This window comes from Hemitrygon akajei, chromosome 24 (assembly GCF_048418815.1).
Source record: "Hemitrygon akajei chromosome 24, sHemAka1.3, whole genome shotgun sequence".
In the NCBI taxonomy this organism is placed as follows: Eukaryota; Metazoa; Chordata; class Chondrichthyes; order Myliobatiformes; family Dasyatidae; genus Hemitrygon; species Hemitrygon akajei.
In genome coordinates, this window is record NC_133147.1 from 21,310,326 (window position 1) to 21,329,774 (window position 19,449).

At 47.2% G+C, this 19,449-nt stretch overlaps 2 protein-coding genes across 2 annotated transcripts in view; one reads left to right on the top strand and one right to left on the bottom strand.

Annotated features, from left to right (window-relative positions):
* The window catches only part of leng8 (leukocyte receptor cluster (LRC) member 8), a 35,588-nt gene extending 33,159 nt beyond the window's left edge, over positions 1-2,429 (top strand). The window contains exon 15 of the mRNA XM_073028520.1: positions 712-2,429. Within this exon, the coding sequence (XP_072884621.1) occupies positions 712-874 (163 nt within the window). The 3' untranslated portion in view covers positions 875-2,429. The remainder of the gene's footprint in view (positions 1-711) is intronic.
* Positions 2,430-16,427: 13,998 nt separating this feature from the next.
* Positions 16,428-19,148, bottom strand: cdc42ep5 (CDC42 effector protein (Rho GTPase binding) 5). The gene has a single exon (XM_073028522.1). It carries the CDS (start codon positions 17,981-17,983, stop codon positions 17,243-17,245), a length of 741 nt encoding a protein of 246 aa, XP_072884623.1. The 5' UTR covers positions 17,984-19,148; the 3' UTR covers positions 16,428-17,242.
* Positions 19,149-19,449: the final 301 nt, after the last annotated feature.

Consider the following 19,449-nt stretch of genomic DNA (forward strand, 5'->3'; position numbering starts at 1 on the left):
TCTCTGCCTCTTCCCCCTCTCTCTCTCTCTGCCTCTTCCCCCTCTCTCTCTCTCTCTCTGCCTCTTCCCCCCCTCTCTCTCTCTGCCTCTTCCCCCTCCCTCTCTCTGCCTCTTCCCCCTCCCTCTCTCTGCCTCTTCCCCCTCTCTCTCTCTGCCTCTTCCCCCTCTCTCTCTCTGCCTCTTCCCCCTCTCTCTCTCTGCCTCTTCCCCCTCTCTCTCTCTGCCTCTTCCCCCTGTCTCTCTCTCTGCCTCTTCCCCCCTCTCTCTCTGCCTCTTCCCCCCCTCTCTCTCTCTGCCTCTTCCCCCTCTCTCTCTCTCTCTGCCTCTTCCCCCTCTCTCTCTCTCTGCCTCTTCCCCCTCTCTCTCTCTCTGCCTCTTCCCCCTCTCTCTCTCTCTGCCTCTTCCCCCTCTCTCTCTCTCTGCCTCTTCCCCCTCTCTCTCTCTCTGCCTCTTCCCCCTCTCTCTCTCTCTGCCTCTTCCCCCTCTCTCTCTCTCTGCCTCTTCCCCCTCTCTCTCTCTCTGCCTCTTCCCCCCCTCTCTCTCTGCCTCTTCCTCTCTCTCTCTCTCTGCCTCTTCCTCTCTCTCTCTCTGCCTCTTCCTCTCTCTCTCTCTCTGCCTCTCTCTCTTCTCTCTCTCTTCTCTCTCCTCTCTTCTCTCTCTCTTCTCTCTTTTCTCTTTCTTTCTTTTCTGCCTGTCTCCCATCCCTTCCAGTTATCGGCCAGTGTTGCCTGTCTCCTATGTGCAGTCCGAGCTGGCCTTCGATAGCGAGAGTGATTGCCGACAGTTCCTGGGCTCTGTTGCCCTCACCTACCTGGGAGCCGACACCACCAAGATCGATTGCAAGCAGAGTGCACTTCAGCTGGCGAATTTCTGAAGCCCAATCCCAGCCTTGCCATTCTGCCCTTTTTGTTCCAGTCCTGATGCCCCTCGACACTGCCAGCGGGTTATAAAGTTGTGTGGCCGAGGCATTCGTCCCAGTCCATTGTGATTTTCTTCCTCTAGTTTTTAAAGGATCTTTTTATATGCACATGTGAGGATGCGTTGCACCACCTGTTTTCCACATGCACGTACCTAACCCTCTTCAACTCGCAGTGAGCGCACGAACTTCAATCTGCACTCCTCCCACCCCCACGCCCCCCCAAGGAACAGAGAGCCTACTCCAATCTGCTCTCTTCCCCCCACCAGTTTCTCAGTACTCCACACCCACTCCCTGCACACTGCTTCAGTTTTCTCAACCCTCTCCCCCACTCCCTCCAACGACTCCCCTAATCCGGGGTGTGACCGGTAACCCTGCTGACAGTGATGTGGGCGCAACTTTTCAGAGGTCAATCTTTGCGATTTAAGAAGTGTATATAAAGTGTATATTTAAGGTTTGCATTAACTTGCAAGGATTTGTACAGAACTGGACTGCCATGATTGTTTGGAAAGAGCACTAAGATACATATATTTTTCCTCTTTCAAACCCTCTTTTTTAAGTAATTGTGTCAAATTTGTTTAAAAAAAAAGTTTATGTGTATATATTTTTGTACCTGTTTACGCTGTGAGACTAACAATGTTTCAGTTTTCTCTCTCTCTTTCTCATCCCTAACCCCACACCCACTCCCCTCCCCTCTCCGGCCAGCCTGAGGGAGCCACTGCACTGCCGAGCAAACGCTAAGACTCAAACGCAAAACCTCTCAGTCCGCAGCACGGTGAGGGGAGAGAGAGAGAGAAGCAAGCAAGCAAGAAGGCGGCGCCTCACGCAGACCTCTGCAGCAAGTCTCCGAGGAATGGACTGTGTCACCTCCCCATCCCTAGCACCTCCCCTGGCCATCCCAACACTGTCTAGCTGCATGTTGTCCAGTTCAGCACAGAAGGGAGTACCTGTTCTCTTTTTAATTCAGCCAGCCAGCGGGAGAGCGTTTGTGGAGGATACGACAATGGAAGAAAAGCAAATACGTGCACGTGCAATGTGTGCCAAAGGACTTGTTGCCACGGCAGAGAAAAGAGAAAGAGAGAGAGAGGCAGGAGACCAGGAAATATGCGTGAGCAGTGGCGCCTCGGAGCCGCCATTTGTCAGACCCCGCCGTGCCCTGTGGTCGGCGGGCTTCGCTTCCTTTCCAGGTATCAGCGGGTCAAGGGTTTCGCCAGGCGCCGGGGAATCTTGCAGTTGTCTTTGCGGTTTTTGCTGTTTGCGTTTTCTCCCTCTTCCCTCCACCCTTTCTCCCCCTCCCTCCCTTTCTGTTCTCTGCTCTCCCTTCCCCCTTTAGTAATGTAATCTCCCTCCTTGCCGATGTGATTTTTATTTTTGTTCCCATTTTAAGTTAATTTCTCCTCTCCTCCTCCTCTACCCTCCCCCCCACCCCATCTACCTTTGTCTGTTTTACAGAACAAATAATGTTTTCACTTTCTGTCAGTGTTTAAATATAATAAAAAGAAATCCTTCTTGACACTGGTTCTCTCTGTTCCGAGCTCAGTGGGAGAAGGGAGGGTGTTTGCGTAACAAATAGAGCTGCCATCTTGGGGCTCTGGAGGTCAGGGTTCGATCCCAGCCTCCAGTGTTGGTGGGTTGGGTTGGTTAGTCGATCCCAGTGTGTGGGTGAGGTAGTTTGCCGAGCTTTAGGGGTTCTACTGGGATGATTCCAATCCCCGCCCAGGCACAGAGAGGCTGAAGGAATTACCAGTAGAAGTTTAACTGGCTGATGTTGAGATCACATCTATACAGAGGTTCAGCAGGATGCTGCCTGGATCGGAGGGTATTGGTTACAAGGGGGGTTGATTAAACAGTGTTGGAGACTGGGGGGAGACCTAAGAAGTGTACATCTTCATGCGGCGGGAGTGGTAAGGGAATCATGGTTTGTGAATTGTAGAAGTGGATGGCACTGTGTCTTAGTAGTTCACAGTACAGGCAACCCAGGTTCAATTCCCGCTACTGCTTGTAAGGAGTTTGTATGTTCTCCCCGTAACTGCATGGGTTTCTTTTGGGTGCTCCGGTTTCCTCCCACAGTCCAAAGACATGCCAGTTGGTAGATTAATTGGTCATTGTAAATTGTCCTGTGATTAGGCTCAGATTAAATCGGGGGGGGGGGGGGGGGGGGGAGGGGGAGGGAGTGTTGGGTAGCTTGGAGGTCCTATTCAGTGCTGCATTTCAGTATAGTAAATAGAAGTGCACTGTGACTCCAAAGGGAAACAACTGCTTCCTGCGTGGAAAATTGCGTCTTGTGATTTTTTTTAAGCAATGCTGAAGTAGATTGGCGGGGCAGTAGACATTATTGACATCATCTTTTAACAAGGACACTGACAAAGATTTGATCCAAAATGACTTGGTAGAAGGAGACAAAGGAGTGTAAGATGGACAGACTAAAGTGTTGGATGCTGAGGGGAGACCTGATGAAGTGTAGTTTGGTGCGGGAAATTGTGTCTCATGAATGAATTGTAAGGGTGACCAAGAAGATTAACAGAGACACTATATACATGAACTATAGCAAGGACATGACAGGATTCCTCAATCAGTCAGATTTCATATATCTGCCATATGTTGTGAAATTTATTATTTTGCAGTTGTACAGTGCAATACATAAACAACTATAAATTACAGTAAGAGGATATATAAACTTTTTTTTAAATAAAATACGTCATGCAAAAAGGCAAAAAAAAGTAAGTTACTCTACATAAGTTCATTGTCCATTCAGAAATCTGATGGCAAAGAGGAAGAAACTGTTCCTGGAACATTGAGTGTGTGTTTTTAGGTACCACCTCCTTCACGATAGTAATGAGAAGATGGCATATCCTGGGTGATGAGTGTTCTTAATGATGAAATGAATGCAGCCTTTTTAAGAGGCATCACCTTTGAAGATGTCCTCAATGCTGGGGAGGCTAGTGCTGATGATGGAGCTGGTTAAGTTTGGAACTGTCTGCAGCTTGTTCTGGTCCTGTGCTGCCTCTCTCCCCACTCCCAGAACCAGAGATCTATCTTATGTGGTCTTTTTGCTGTACACTCTAGAACACAGAACAGTACAGCAGGAACAGGCCATTTGGCCCACAATGTGCCATGCAGCTAAAAGCAAATCAAAAACATCCAAACACTAATCCCTCCTACCTACACAATGTCCATACCCCTCCATCTTCCATACATCCATGTGCCTATCCAAATGTCTGTTAAAAGCCAGTAATGTATTTCCCTCTTCCACCGTACCAGGCAGCACATTCCAGATACCCACAACTCTGAGTAAAAAAAACTGACCTTCTGGCTCTTAATAATTAGCCCATGGATTTCCAAATGTTCATTATCCTATCCCAAAGAATTTTCTGCAGCAATTTCCTTCAACTGATGTGAGATTCGCTGGTCTATAGTTCCAAAGATTTTCCCTTGTTCCCTTCTTAATGGTAAAAAGTTAACTTCTCGCCAGTCCTCCAGGACTTCGGCTGTGGCTAAAGACACAAAGATACTGGTCAAGGGCCTAACAATCTCGTCTCCTGCCTATTTCAATAACCTGGAGTAAATCCCATTAGGCTGTAGTGACTTATCCTAAATACTCATTAGGAGGCCCATCACTTCCTCTGAGCGCCTTAATGTATTAGTATACTCACTGATCTCCAGGACCTCCACATCCTTTCCCTTGGTAAATACTGAAGCAAAGTACTCATTAAGTACCTCATTCACGTTCTCTGTGTCCAACCAAGTGTTCTCTATCTTTAAGTGGTCCCACCATCTCCCTAGTTATCCTTTTACTTGATGTATGTATAGAATGCCTTGGAATGCTCTTTAACCCTATTTGCCAAGGACTTCTAATGGCCCCTCCTGACTCCAAATACCCTTCTTCATTTCTGGCCTTGTTAAACACCTCGTGCTTCATTTGATCCTGACTTCTAAAGCTTTACAAATTTTACCTTTTTCCTCTTGACTAAATTCATCACCTCTCTGGACATCCAAAGTTCTCCTATCTCTTCATCCCCATCCTTCCATTTAACAGAAACATACCTTTCCTGTACTCTGTGCAATTGATCTTTAAACACCTTCCACATGTCTAATGTGGACATGCCAAAGAAAAGGTGTTCCCAATTAACTCTTCCTAGTTCCTGTCTAAGGCCCTCGTAATTTGCCCTATTCCAATTTAAAACTCTCCTGCAAGGACAATGCCTATCCTTGTCTATAGCTATCCTGGAGGTTAAGGAGTTGTGGTCACTGTTCACCCACTGAATATTTGGGTTCATTACCCAACACCAGGTCCAGTATAGCCCTTCCCCTAATTGGACTATCCACATATTGACTTAAGAAACCTACCAGGATAACAAATTCTGACTCACCTAAACCCCTTGCACTGAGGTCCCAGTTTGTATTAGGAAAGTTGGAATCCCCCATGACAACAACCCAATTCTTAAACATTTCCTTAATCGGATGAATGTATTCCTTGTTCCAGTGGCTATAGTGAGATTGCACCTTTCCCAAATATTCTACCCAAATGGACTCAGTGTCTGACCTCTCCATTATGTCTCCCAAGTGCAGTTATGATATTGTCCCTGATTAGTGCAACTCTTCACACCTCTTTTACCTCTTCTATCTTTTCTAAAATGTCAAAAACCTGGTACCCCCTGCCCCTCTCAACCAAGTTTCAGTAATGGCTACATCATAGTTCCAAGTATTGATCCATGCTCTGTGTTTATCAGCCTTATCCATAATACTCCTAGTATTAAACTATACACATTTCAAAACATCTGGCCCATCATAACTGGTGTTTTGATTTTGCCTTTCACCACTTTTCCTAACATTTAATCTTTCCCTTACTGACAATAGACAATAGGTGCAGGAGTGGGCCATTCGGCATTTCGAGCCAGCACTGCTGTTCACTGTGATCATGGCTGATCATCCTCAGTCAGTACCCTGTTCCTGCCTTCTCCCCATATCCCTTGACTCCGCTATCTTTAAGAGCTCTGTCTAACTCTTTCTTGAAAGGATCCAGAGAATTGGCCTCCACTGCCTTCCGAGGCAGAGCATTCCACAGATCCACAACTCTCTGGGTGAAAAATTTTGTCCTCAACTCTACTAAATGGCCTACCCCTTATTCTTAAACTGTGTCCTCTGGTTCTGGACTCCCCCAACATCGGGAATGTGTTTCCTGCCTCTAGCATGTCCAATCCCTTAATAATCTTACCTGTTTCAATCAGATCCCCTCTCATCCTTCTTAGTTCCATTGTATACAAGCCCAGTCGCTCCAATCTTTCAACATATGACAGTCCAGCCATCCCGGGAATTAACCTCGTGAACTTGCGCTGCACTCCCTCAATAGCAAGAATGTCCTTCCTCAAACTTGGAGACCAAAACTGCGCACAAACTGACCTGGTGCTCTGCTTCCTAGTCCTCTGCAAAATTAGTTTAAATTCTCCTGAGTAGCATTAGCAAACCTCCTGGCCAGGATATTGGTTCCCCTCTAGTTCAGGTGCAACCTGTCCCTCTTGTAGAGGTCATCCCTTCACCAGAATAGGTTCCAATGATCAACAAACTTGAAACCCTGTCCTTGCACCATCTCCTCAGCCATTCATTCATCCGTTCTATCACTCCATTCCTACCTGCACTAGCTCGTGGCACCAGGAGTAATCCAGCTTTTACTAACTTGTCCTTCTCTTCAGCCTCTTTCCTAACTCTTATATACAATGTGTAGGACCTCTTCCCCTTTTCTGCTTATGTCATTCATGCCAATGTACACCACGACCTCTAGCTGTTCACTGTACCCCTTGAAAATATCCTGCAGCTAGCTGCTCCAGTCCATCCTGGACCCTGGCACCCGGGAGACTACAAGCCATCCCAGTGTCTCTTTTAGAGCCACAGAATCTCCTTTCTGTCCCCCTACCTATCAAGTCCCCTGTACCTACCACGCTGCCTGACTTTACCCTTCTCTGGTGAGCTACAGTACCATCAGCCTGGCTGCAGCTGCCGTACCCTAATAAGTCATTCTCTTCACACACCACCCCACCCCAAGGGAAGGGAATGGCCATAGGGGTACCCTGCGCTGATTTCTAATCCCTTTGCTTCTCCTGATGGTCACCCATCTACTTTTAAAGCCTGTACTCTGGGTGTGACCACCTCTTCAAGTGTCTCATCTGTAATATCTTCAGCCTCCCAAATGATCCTGAGTGCAACCAACTCCTTGACCTGGTCAGTCAGGCACTGAAGTTGGGTGCACTTTCTTACTATAAATTACGAAATATGCAGTATAGTGCAATAGAAAGGAATAATGAAGCAATGGATTATTCAGAAATCTGATGGCAGAGGGATGGAAGCTGTTCCTGAATGGTTGAGTGTGGGTCTTCAGGCTTCTGTACCTCCTCCCCGGATGGTAGTAATGAGAAGAGGGGCATATCCCAAGTGGTGAAAGCCCTTAATGATGGATGCCACCTTTTGAAGATGTCCTCGATGGAGGGAAAGTTTGTCTCGTAATGGAGCTGTCCAAGTCAACAACCCTCTGCAACGTCTTACAATCCTGTGTGTTGGAGTCCCTGTACCAGACGGTGATGCAACCAGTCTGTAGAAATATGCTACAGCCTTTGGTGACTACCCAAATCTCCTCAAAGTGCAAACGTAGTAGAGCTGCTGGTGCACCCTCTTCATGACTACATAAGTGTGTTGAGCACAGGATAAATCCTCTTTGAGTTGTTGACACCCAGGAAACTGCTCCCCCTTATAACGTTGTTCCCTCATTGAAGACCAATGTGTGGTCTCCTGAAGTCTTGAGTGGAAGGTTTTTGTTGAGATACAACTGAAGTAGTCAGTCTGTCTCGCCTTTTCCTTGAGATATAGAAGTTGAATGAGACCAATCGACCCATCACGCCTGCCCCCGTCACTCGATCATGGTTCATTTTATTGTCCCTCTCGAGCTATATCTTGTCACCATCTGAGATTCAGCCACAACATTAATTGTCATCGGCAAATTTATAAATGGCGTTTGAGCTGTGCCTAGTCAAGGAGTCGACCCGCCATGTCTCTGCTGACTACGATGCCAATTTAAACTTCATCCTGTCCATCTGCACATGGCCTCTATCCCTGCATTCCCTGCCTCTTAAGCGCTTCAATCATATTTGTTTCCATCGTCACCCACAGCACCACCAACTTTGGGGGAGCAAGACTGTACGCCTCACCCTCACGATACAACATCTCTATCCCTCACTACTCGCTGCCTACCTCGCCTCTGGTACATTGCTATTGTTATCTGTTCCCACTGCCTTCTCTAGTAGCCTGTTCCAGACACCTACCACTCCCAGTGTAAACAAAAATAATTCCCGTAAATCTTTAAAACCTCCCCACCCCCGCCTCGAAGCTATGCCTGCCTGTATTGACGCAAGAAACAGAGGTTAGATAAACTTGGATTGTTTACCATTCAAGCTGAGGGAGGACCTGAAAGTTATAAAATTTCGAGAAGCATAGAGAAGATAGTGAGAATCGTTTTCTTCCCTCTCTTCCCAACCCACCAGGGTGGAAATGTCAAATTCTAGACTAGAGGGGGTAAATTTAAGGTGAGCGGTGGGGGAGGGGAGGTGTTAAATTCAAAGAAAATTTACAAGGAAAGTTTTTATTTTGTTTACACCAGGAGCGGTAGGTGTCTGAAACAGGCTGCAAGAGGAGATACTGGGAACAGATAAGGATCGCAATGTACAAGAGATGAGTTAGACAAGGAGTGTGGGGGATACATATGTTGTGTCGTGAGAGGGCACCGATAGGGTGAGGACATATTGTCATTTTCCCAGACCTAGAGAAATGAAGAACTACTGGGCACAGGTCTGGGGGAGATATTTAATAGGGACCAAAGGAGCAACTTTTTTTCCATCCCTCTGGTGCATCTCTGTGACAAACTGGGCAGAGGAAGTGAGGCAGGTACATTAACAATGTTGAAGAGGCACTTGGACAAGGATGAAGATAGGAAAAGTTTGGAAAGATATGGGCCAAACACGGGCATCTTGATTGGCACAGAGCAGCTGACCAGAAGTTGTTCTTGAAACATTGAGTGTGGGTCTTCAGACTCCTGTCCCTTCACAATGGTAATAATGAGAAGGGGGCATGGCCTGGATGTTGATGGTCCTCAGTGATGGATCTTGAGGATGTCTTCGACGGTGGGGAGGAGTGTGCCCGTGATGGAGCTTGCTGAGTCTCTGCAGCCTCATTTGCTCCCATGCTGTATGGTTGGTACAATACAGGAGTCCGCAGTCAATATTGAACCAAAGATATGAGAGGTTCTGCAGATGCTGGAAATCTTGAGCAGCGCACACAATATGCCGGAGGAATTCGGCAGGCCAGATGTCATCTATGGTGGGAAATAAATGGTCAATGTTTCAGGTCAAGATCCTTCATTGGGACTGTGTTAATTGATCAGTGCAGTTCATTTCCCCTTCATAGATGCTGCCTCACCTTCTGAGTTGTTCCAGCATTTTGTGTGCTTTGCTCAACGCTGAATTATTTCAGCTTAACCAGTCAAACTAGTCTGCATCAAATATGTTACCATTGTTCTGTTCACCACTCCCTTGTCTCTGCAGCTTCCAACTTGTTTTGTGTCACTAAGTTCATCATTAACTTGGCTGGCAATACAACGGTGGTTGGCCTCGTCAGCAACGGTGATGAAACAGGAGGCTTGTGGACTGGAGTGAAAAAAACAACTGGAGTCTCAACATGAACGGGACTAAAGAGATGATTATAAACACAAGATATTCTGCAGATACTGGAAATCCAGAGTAACACATACAAAATGCTGGAGGAACTCAGCAGGTCAGACATCATCTATGGTAAGGAATAAACATTCAACGTTTTGGGCCAAGACCCTTCTTCAGGAATCCCTTCCATCAATGAGTTCCTCCAGCATTTTCTGTGTGTGTTACTGAAGAGATGATTGGGGACTTCAGGTAGGTGCATGCTGACCACTCCCTATTGCACCTCATGACTTCTCCATGGAGAGAGTCAAGAGCACCAAGTTTATTGATGTGCACGTTACTGACAACCTCAACTGGTCCCTCAAAACCATCTTTTTTAGCCAAGAGAGCACAGCAAAACCTTCGCTTCTTGAGAAGACTGAGGCAAATGAGGCCCCACGCCCCATTCTCGGCACATTTCAACCGGAGCGCCACCCAGAGTATCCTGGCCAGCTGTATCGGCATCTGGTATGGGAATTGCAATGCATCAGATTGCTAGTCCTTCCAGCGGATAGGGAGGACTGCTGGAAACATCATCAGAGTCTCTTTCCCATCATTGGACCCTCTTTCCCCTCACCTCAGCATATGTCAAAAGTGCCTCCAGTATTGTTAAAGATTCCTTCCATCCTACCCACAAACTCCTTGACCTCCTGCCGTCAGGCAGAAGATACTACAGTACAACAACCAGAATTATCAGATTGGGTAACAGCTTCTTCCTCTGGGCCATTAGATTTTTTAATATCTTGCTGCAACCCAGCACACACGTACACCTTGTCTGAGTACCCTGCTGGCTCCCACTCCCCAGCTCACAGACATGCTGTGATCCTGCATTGGTGACCTTTCATCTTTTATTGATGCTCTTTCAAATATTTATATGACTACTTGTTTTATTATAAGACAGCCAGTAACATTATACTGCCTTACATAAACATGCACCTCGCCCTTCATGTCAACCTGTTAATCTTAAGGCAATGCCACTCAGGGACTTGTGCTAATATTGTATTGTGACTATGTGTGTTGTGTGTGACAGAGGCAGAGCAGTTACAGCAACGTTATTACAACCCGGGGCATCTTCCAGTGTCTTCTATAAGGAGTTTGTACATCTTCCTCATGAGTGCATGGGTTTCCTCTGGGTACTCCTGTTTCTTCCCACAGTCCAAAGATGTACTGTTAGTAGATTGATTGGTTATAGTAAATTGTCCTGTAATTAGGTTAGGATTAAATAAGTGGGTTGATGGGCGGTGTAGCTTGTTGGGCAAGAATGGCCTGTTCAGTGCTGTATCTCTTTATAAAGTAACATTTTAAAAGTTATATTAACAATATAGAACATGGAATACAGAACAGTACAGTGCAGGAACAGGACCTCTAGCCCTCAATGTTGTTCCAAATTAGTTCAATTAGTAACTACATGGCCAACTAATCAAATCCTTTATGCGTACACAATGTTCGTAATCTTCCATTTTCCTCATGTTCAAAGTAAATGTTTTTATTAAAGTACATATATGCCGCCATATATAACCTTGAGGTTCATTTTCTTGTGGGCATTCTCAACAAATCTACCGAACAATAACCATAACAGAATCAATGAAAGACCACCCAACTACAGGTTTCAATCAGTGTGCAGAAGGCAACAAACTGCAAATACAAAACAAAACAAAGAAACAATAATAATAAATAAATAATCAATAATGAGAACACGAGATGCAGAGCTCTTGAAAGTGGATCCATTAGTTGGGGGAACATTTCAATAATGAGGCAAGTGAAGCTGAATGAAGTTACCTCCTTTGCTGATGGTTGAGGGGTAATAACTGTTTCTGAACCTGGTGGTGTGAGTACTGAGGCTCCTGTACCTTTCTCCTGATGGCAGCAGTGAGAAGAGAGCATGTCCTGGGTGGTGTGGTTCCTGATGATGGATGCTGCTTTAATGCAACACCGCTCCATGTAGATGTGCTCAATTGCTGGGAGGGCTTTACTTGTGATGGACTGGGCTGTATCCATTACATTTTCGTAAGATTTTCCATTCAAGGGCATTGGTGTTTCTATACCAAGGTGTGATGTAGCCAGACAATATATTCTCAACTGCACATCTATAGAAGTTTGTCAAAACTTTAGATGTTATTCCGTATCTCTGCAAACTCCTAAGGAAGTAGAGGCATTCATGTGCCTATCCAAAGGTCTTTTAAGAGTCAGAATCAGAAACAGATTAATATCACTGTCATAGGTCATGAAATCTTTTAACTTTACAGCAGCCATAAAATACATGATAAATAAATCTAGAAATATAGAAAAAAACTGAGTTACATTAAGTATATATGTGTGTCTATTAAATAGTTAAATTAACATAAGTAGTGCAAAATAACAAATTGTTAAAAAGTATCTGCCTCTAAAAGTATCAGGCAGCACATTCCTGGCACCCACCATACAGTGTAAAAAAAAATGCCCCTCACATCTTCTTTGAAATTACCCCACTCACCTAAAACGAATGCCCTCTAGTTTTAGCCATTTCAATCCCTGGGAGAAAGATGTTTGTCTGTCTATGCCTCTCAAAATCTTATAAATATCTATCAGATCTCCCCTTAGCCTCTACCGCTCCAGAGGAAGCAACTCAAGTTTGTCCATCCTCTCATTATCGCTCATCGGGGGGGGGGGGGGGGGGGGGGGGGGGGGGGATTGATAAGTTTGTGGCCTAAGGTAGAAGATGAATTATTAACCTTAAACTTCCTGCATAATTACACAAAAAGAGCTGAACTGCATGTGCATGTAACGAGAACTGTATAACTCATCTCCTTCTACCTTAGGCCACGAACTTATCAATTACACCCCCCCCCCCCCCCCGATGAGTGATAATGAGAGGATGGACAAACTTGAGTTGCTTCCTCTGGAGCGGAACCTATCAATCACCCATGCCGTGGACACTTTCTGGAGGTCCAAGATCCGTATGCTCCACAACCGCTGGACTAAGTGTGGGAACTATGTTGAAGAATAAATGTGCTAGCTTTTCTAAAATTGACTCTTTCTACCTTGGGCCACGAACTTATCAATCACCCCTCGTAGCACATACCCTCAAATACAGGCAGTATCCTGGTAAACTTCTTATGCACCCTCTGCAAAGCTTTGACATCCTTCCTATAACTGGGTGACTAGAACTGTATATAATACTCCAAATGCAGCCTAACTAGAGTTTTATCAAGCTGCAACATAGTTTCCTGACTTAAATGAAGTTTAAGACATACGCACTGTGTTTGCACCTCGGCCCCAGAGGAACAATGTTTCCGTTAGATGTGTAGGTGTGTGGTTGAATGACAATAACCTGAACTAAGTCGTGCAGTACAGAAACAGGCCCTTTAGCCCAACCAGTCCATGCAGGCTTGTTTCGGACCCATATCTAAAAAAGAATACTGGATGAAGTGCTCCCCACCATTGAGCACAACTACACAGAGAGTTTTCGCAGGAAAGTACAATTTATCATTAGGGACTCCCACCACACAGAGGGGTGTCTAGGACCAGAGGGCAGAGGCTCAGAATAGAGGGTTGTCCATTTAGAATGGAGATGAGCAGGAATTTCTTTCACCAAAGAGTGGTGAATCTGAAAATCTGTTGCCAGGTCATTGGGTGTATTTAAAACAGAGGTTGATAGGTTCTTGACTATTCAGGACATGAAATGTTACGGGGAGAAGACAGGAAATTGGGATTGGGAGGGAAAATGGATCAGCAATAATGAAATGGAGGAGCAGAGACAGTGGGCCGAATGGCCTAATTCTGCTTTTATGTCTTATGGCCACGTTCTCTCCTCACTGCTGCCATCAGGAAGAGTCTCAGGACTCACGTGTCTTGGTTCAGGGAGAGTTATTACCCCTCAGCCATCATGCTCTTGAGCCAGCGGGGATAACATCACTTGCCCCTTCACTAAAACATTCCCACAACCTGCAGATATTTCCTATGGAATCTTCATGTCATGTTCACGATAGTTATTGTCTATTATTATTTATTTTTGTACTTGCATCGTTGGTGTGGTCTTTCATTGATTCTATTATGGTTATTGTTTTGTTAAGGGTTTACTCAGTATGCCTGCAAGAAAATGAATCTCAGGGTTGAATGTGGTGAGATACTGAATATGTGCTTTGATAATAAATTTACTTTGAACTTCGGCATTCAAGAAAGTCCAGAGGTTTACAAGCACTATCCTGGGAATGAAAGGGTTAATGTATGAGTTCCTCCAGAATTTTGTATGTGGATTTCTAGCATCTGTAGAATCTCGTGTTTATAAAATGCACCAATTCACACTTGTCAAGAATTAAAGTCCTGAGTGTTATCAAGCTGCAACATAACTTCCTGTCTGAACTTGTCTGAATTTAACATAGCAACACACACAAAATGCTGGAGGAACTCAACATGTCAGGCAGCATCCACGGAGAGGAATAAACAGTCAACATTTCAGGCTGAGACCCTTCTTCAGGATGGAAAAGAAGGTGGGGTAGAATAAGAAGGTGGGGTTGAGGAAAAGGAAGTATAAGCTGGCAAGTGATAGGTGAAAATAGGTGAGGAGGAAGGTAGGGGAGTGGGCATGAAGTGAGAAACTGGGAGGTGATAGATGGAAAAGGTAAAAGTCTTAAGAAGGAATCTGATAGGAGAGCAGAGTGAACATGGGAAAAAGAGGAGAAGGGGCAACAGAGGAGGTGGTGGCAGGTGAGAAGAGAAGGGGTAAGAGGGGAGTCAGAAGGTAAAAAAAGAGAGGGGAAGGGAAAGAAATCACCAGAAGATAGATAAATTGATGTTCGTGCCATCAGGATGGAGGCTACCTAGACGGAATCTGAGGTGCTGCTTATCCAACATGGGACTGGCCTCACCGTGGCAATAGAGGAAGCTGTGCATTGGGAATGGGTAGTTGAATTAAAATGGATGGCTACCAGATCCTGCCTGGATTTCCAGCATTTGCAGAATCTCTTGTATTTATGTCATCTTAATTTAATCCCATCTGCCTTGCCTTGGCCCACCTTCCCAGCTGATCTGAACCCTGTTGTAAACTTCATTATTGTGGCTGGCGTTGCATCTCAGATGATCTGTCCTGGGGTCAGCACATTGATGCAATCACGAAAAAGGCATGCTAGTGCCTCTAGAGTCATAGAGCAGGACACCACAGACACAGGCTGCTCGGCTCATCTAGTCTGTGCCAAACTGTTATTCTGTTTAATCTCATCGACCTGTACCCGGACCACTGCCGTCCCATCCATGTGCTTGTCCAACCTTCTCTCAAATGTTGCAATTGAACCCACATGCACCACTTTCACGTAGCTCGCTTCACACTTGCCCACTCCCTCTGACTAAAGAACTCCCCCCTCATCTTCTCCTTAAACCTTTCACCCTTAACCCATGGCCTTCAGTTGTGGCCCCACCCAACCTCATTGGGAAAAAGCCTACTTGCATTTACTCTATTTATACCCCTGATAGATTTATATGCGTCTCTTCTCATCCTCCTGCACTGCAGGGAATAAAGTGCTAACCTATTCATCATCATCATTATGTGCCTCATCGTATGCCATTAGCAATCATGATTTCATGAGCATGATTGCTCTTGACAACCTTCCATATAACTCAGGTCCCAAAGTCCTGACAACATCCTTGTAAATTTTGTCTGTACTCTTTCAATCTTATTGCTATCATTACTGTAGGTAGGTGACCAGAACTCCGCAACGTACTCCAAATTAGGCCTCACCAATGCCTTATACAATTTCAACAGAACATCTCTATTCCTGTAACCAGTACTCTGTCTCGTGAAGGATAATGTGCCAAAACTCTGTTTATGACGCTATCTACCTGTGACACCACTTTCAAAGAAGTTCTTTGGCTCTACTTGGGGTAATTTGGTTTGTCTCCGAAGGCTGTAGCATTTGGGCTGGTCACATCACTGCCTGATATAGAGGCTCCGATGGACAGGATCGAAAGATGCTGCGGAGGGCTGTAGACTCAACTAGCACCATCATGGGCACTTACGCTCCCCACTATTGAGGACATCTTCAAAAAGCAGTGCTTCAAAAAGGCAGCATCTATCACGTAGGACCCTCACCTCCTGGGACAGCCCCATCTTTCCCATTCTGTTTACACACATAGGACTCTGTTTCATGGTCTCTTTACACTCACTGGAACCCCATTTATCAGTCCCTGTGGCCCATTTCCCATTTGCTATAAACCTACTGGGTCTCTGTCACCAGCTCCCTTTAACTCCACTGGGACCTTGTTTCCTCGCTCCCTTCAAACCTACTGGGACGCTGCTTCCCACTCCCTTTAAACCCACTGGAGCCTTGTTTCCTGGTTTGTTCAACCCACCAGAGACCCTGTTTCCTGCTCCCTTTAAAGCCACCAGGAACTGTTCCCACTCCTTTAAACCCACCAGGTCCCCTTCTCCTACTTGCTTTAAACTCGCCAGAATCCCATTTTCTGCTCCTTTTATACCCACCGAGGATCCCTTTTCCCACTCCCTTTAAACCCTCCGGGACCCATCTCCTGCTCCCTTTGAACAGGAAAACTTATCATACTGCAAATAAACTAAAATAAAAGTTAATCAAAGGGTTTTAGAGTATTAATGAGGAACATTAATAGTCTGGATATAAAATGCATTTTGGGGAAAACCATTGTGAATTATTCGCTTTCTACAGCATCTGTTTACGTACGTATGTGGTCAATTCCGCTGAGAGATATTTTTCTACAGTTGGATAAAGAGATCATCTCTGCCCCACAGAACTAAACAGAAGTCTGTCATATACAACCAGACAGCCATCTCAGTGTTTAGCAAGAATATATTTCAACAAAATCTCTTTTTAAAATGTCACAGGCAATAAAATGACTCAAAATGTCTGAGGTTATAAACATAACAGCAGGTAATGGAAACAAACAGACATATGGTGGAAGACTGTCAAAGTTACAGATAGATACTGTTCCCAAATCGATCAGAGACAGAATATAGATCCCTCCGACTGTCCTATCACCCAGTCCCAGGGTCAGGCATAGAGTGAAGTTCCCTTCGCACTGTCCTATCACCCAATCTATGGTCGGCCACAGTGAAGTGCCTTCTGTGCTGTCCAGTCACCCAATCCCAGGGTTGGACACAGAGACAACCTCCCTCCACACCATTTATCACTCACTCACAGGGTCAGACACAGAGCACAGCTCCCTCCGCACTGTCCCATCACCCAATCCAGTGAAGCTCCCTCTGCACCATCCTATCATTCACTCCCATGTTTGGACACAGAGTGGTCTTCCCTCTACACCATCCTGTAACCCTCGCCCAAACTTTGACACAGACTGAAGCTCCCCCGACACCGTCCTACCACACAATACCAGTGTCTGACACAGTGAGAAGCTCCCTCCGCACCTCCCATCGCACACTCCCAGAGGACAGACCCAACACGAGGCTTCCTCCAAGCACAGTCCCGGGACTGGGGGCTCCCCAACGATAGATAGGACGACGATAAATAAAGACCCACACCCCACTAGACCCCCCCCCCACACCAACCCTTTAGAGAGTGAGTGGTCAGCTTGCTAAGCCCATAATGGTTTTGGGGGGGGGGGGGGGGGAGTGGAGTCGGGACTTGTCCTACACGTGTATTTCATCATCCTGTTCCTCCTCCTCAAAGGTGTAACACTCACCACCCTCATCTTCCTCCTCCTCCTCCTCCTCCTCCTCAACCTCCTTGGGGATAGAGCCGCTCCTCTCCTCCCTCTCCCCATTTCTCCGCTCCTCCTCACCCTCCCCCAACTCCCCCTCCCTCTTCTCTACCTCACCTTTCCCCTTCACACTCTCCTCCTCCTCTTCCCTCAAACCCTCCCTCCCACTCCACTCACCCTCCTCCCCTTCCCCCACTCTGGGAGGGGTCCCGGGACCCTGCTCCCCTGGTGACTGGGGTCCCTGGGGAGGCTCCCCTATCTCCATCACTCCCAGCACATCTCCCAGCATTGAGGGTCCCAGGTCAACATGGAAGGAGAGCACAGAGTCAGCGCGCCTCAGAGGCAACCCCCCAGGTGAGGTTCCGGGCCGGACCCTTCCCTCCTCATCCGCACCCACCCCTCCCTTTGGTGTGAGCGGGGGCGGTGGAGCTCCCTCCTCTCCTCCCACCTCTTCCTCAGGAAGGGAGTGCAGAGTGGAGGGGGAGGTGGCAGCAGGGGAGGTCTGCGGGCGACTTCCGAGGAAGGAAGTGTCGCCGAAGGCATCCCCGCCTCGGCCCACGTGCATGGTGTGGCGGAAATCCCCCAGCGGGGCACTGATCATCTCCCGGGTCAGGTCCGGCCGGGAACGCCGCTTTGACTGCTGGGGGGCCAGCTGCTTCAGGATAGGCATCGCTGCGGTACCTGTGGCGTCCGCCTGTTTACGTGTGTGTGTGTGTGTCTATGTGTCTTCGCCTATGACTGCTTAAGATTGTGTTCACCTATGTATGTCTCCCTATCTGCATCTATGTGTGTGTCTGCCTGTGAGTGCCTCTCTCCCTGTCTTCCTGAGTCCTTTTGCCTGTATCTTTTCCCCTCTCCCTGTGAATGCGCTTGCACGTAAGCTTCTCGTTTGCCTATGTGTCTATCTGCCTGGGTTTGTGTGTGTGTGTGTGAGCCTTTATACCTGAGTCTATCTGTATACCTGTGTGCCTATACACTTGCGTCTGTCTGCCTACTCGTGTTTGTGCGTGTGAGTGAGAGTATCTGTATGTATGACTGCGTCTGTGAGATCGGAAGTCCCCCAGGAGAACCGCTCACAGGGATGGTGACAGGTCGACGGCCGAGACTCCTCGCAAACGTGACAGAGTTGTTCTGTGTGTCCCTTGGGCCCCAGGTGGGGGGCTGTCCGTCACAGGCAGCGTCCTGGTGACAGGGTGTCAAGCCCCTTCCTCCAGGAGGTCCCAGTACAGTTGGGGCGTCCCACTTGCCCTCCGCAGCTGTAGATCAGTGACGGGTAAGTTAATCCCACACGCTCCCCACCAGTCTCACAGATTCTGATGCTGAGGTAGGGCAAGAGGCACTGGAAGGGGTGCGGGGGATTCTGCCCTCGCCTCCCCTGGTTCTCTGATCGATCCTCTGCTTCTTCCTCCACTCGACCCGCCAACTGCTGCAGGAATGTCCTCTCACCTCGTCCTCTTCCCCCTCTTCCTTGCCGTGTCGCCTTACGGCACCTCCCGGGCCAGCAGGGGTCACATGGCGCGAAGCTGGAACAGCAGAGGAAGAGGCTCAGAGGGGGGAGAGAGGGAGAGACAGAGAGGGGGGAGGCAGTGGGGTTGTGGGAAGACAGAGGAGAGAAAGGTAGGAGAGGAAAGAAGAGAGACAGGAGGAGGGGAGAGAGAGAGAGAGGAGGGGAGGGGAGATGGGATAAAGACTCAGGGAGAAAGATGGGGGTAGGTGGAGAAGTGAGGGTGAGGGGAGACTGAGGAAGAAATGAGAACCAGGAGGGGTAGCAGAGTGAAAGACGGGGACAGAGGGAGAGGAGACAGAGAGGGGGAAGAACGGTGGGACTGTGAGGAGAGAGAGAAGGTCGAAGAAGGAGGAGGAGGGGAGGTGGGATAAAGATGAGGGAGATGCAGGTAGAGAGATGTGGTGAGAGTGAGGGGAGAGGAGAGAGAGAAGAGGGGAAGTGGGGAGCAAGAGGGGAAGGGGAGAGATGGAAAGGGAGAGTTTAGAGCAGAAACATTAGGGGCATTGGTGTAGGAGAGAGGGGAAGATGGATGAGAGAGAAATGTGTGGGAAGAGAGGGGATTGGATGAGAGAGCTTGAGGGGAGGAAGGGAAAAGGTCGGGAAGAGAAGGGAGAGAGGCATATAGTGAG

What these genes read in the sequence shown, in the direction of transcription:
- cdc42ep5 (XM_073028522.1), bottom strand. Translation starts at nt 17,983, where the DNA reads ATGCCTATCCTGAAGCAGCTGGCCCCCCAGCAGTCAAAGCGGCGTTCC.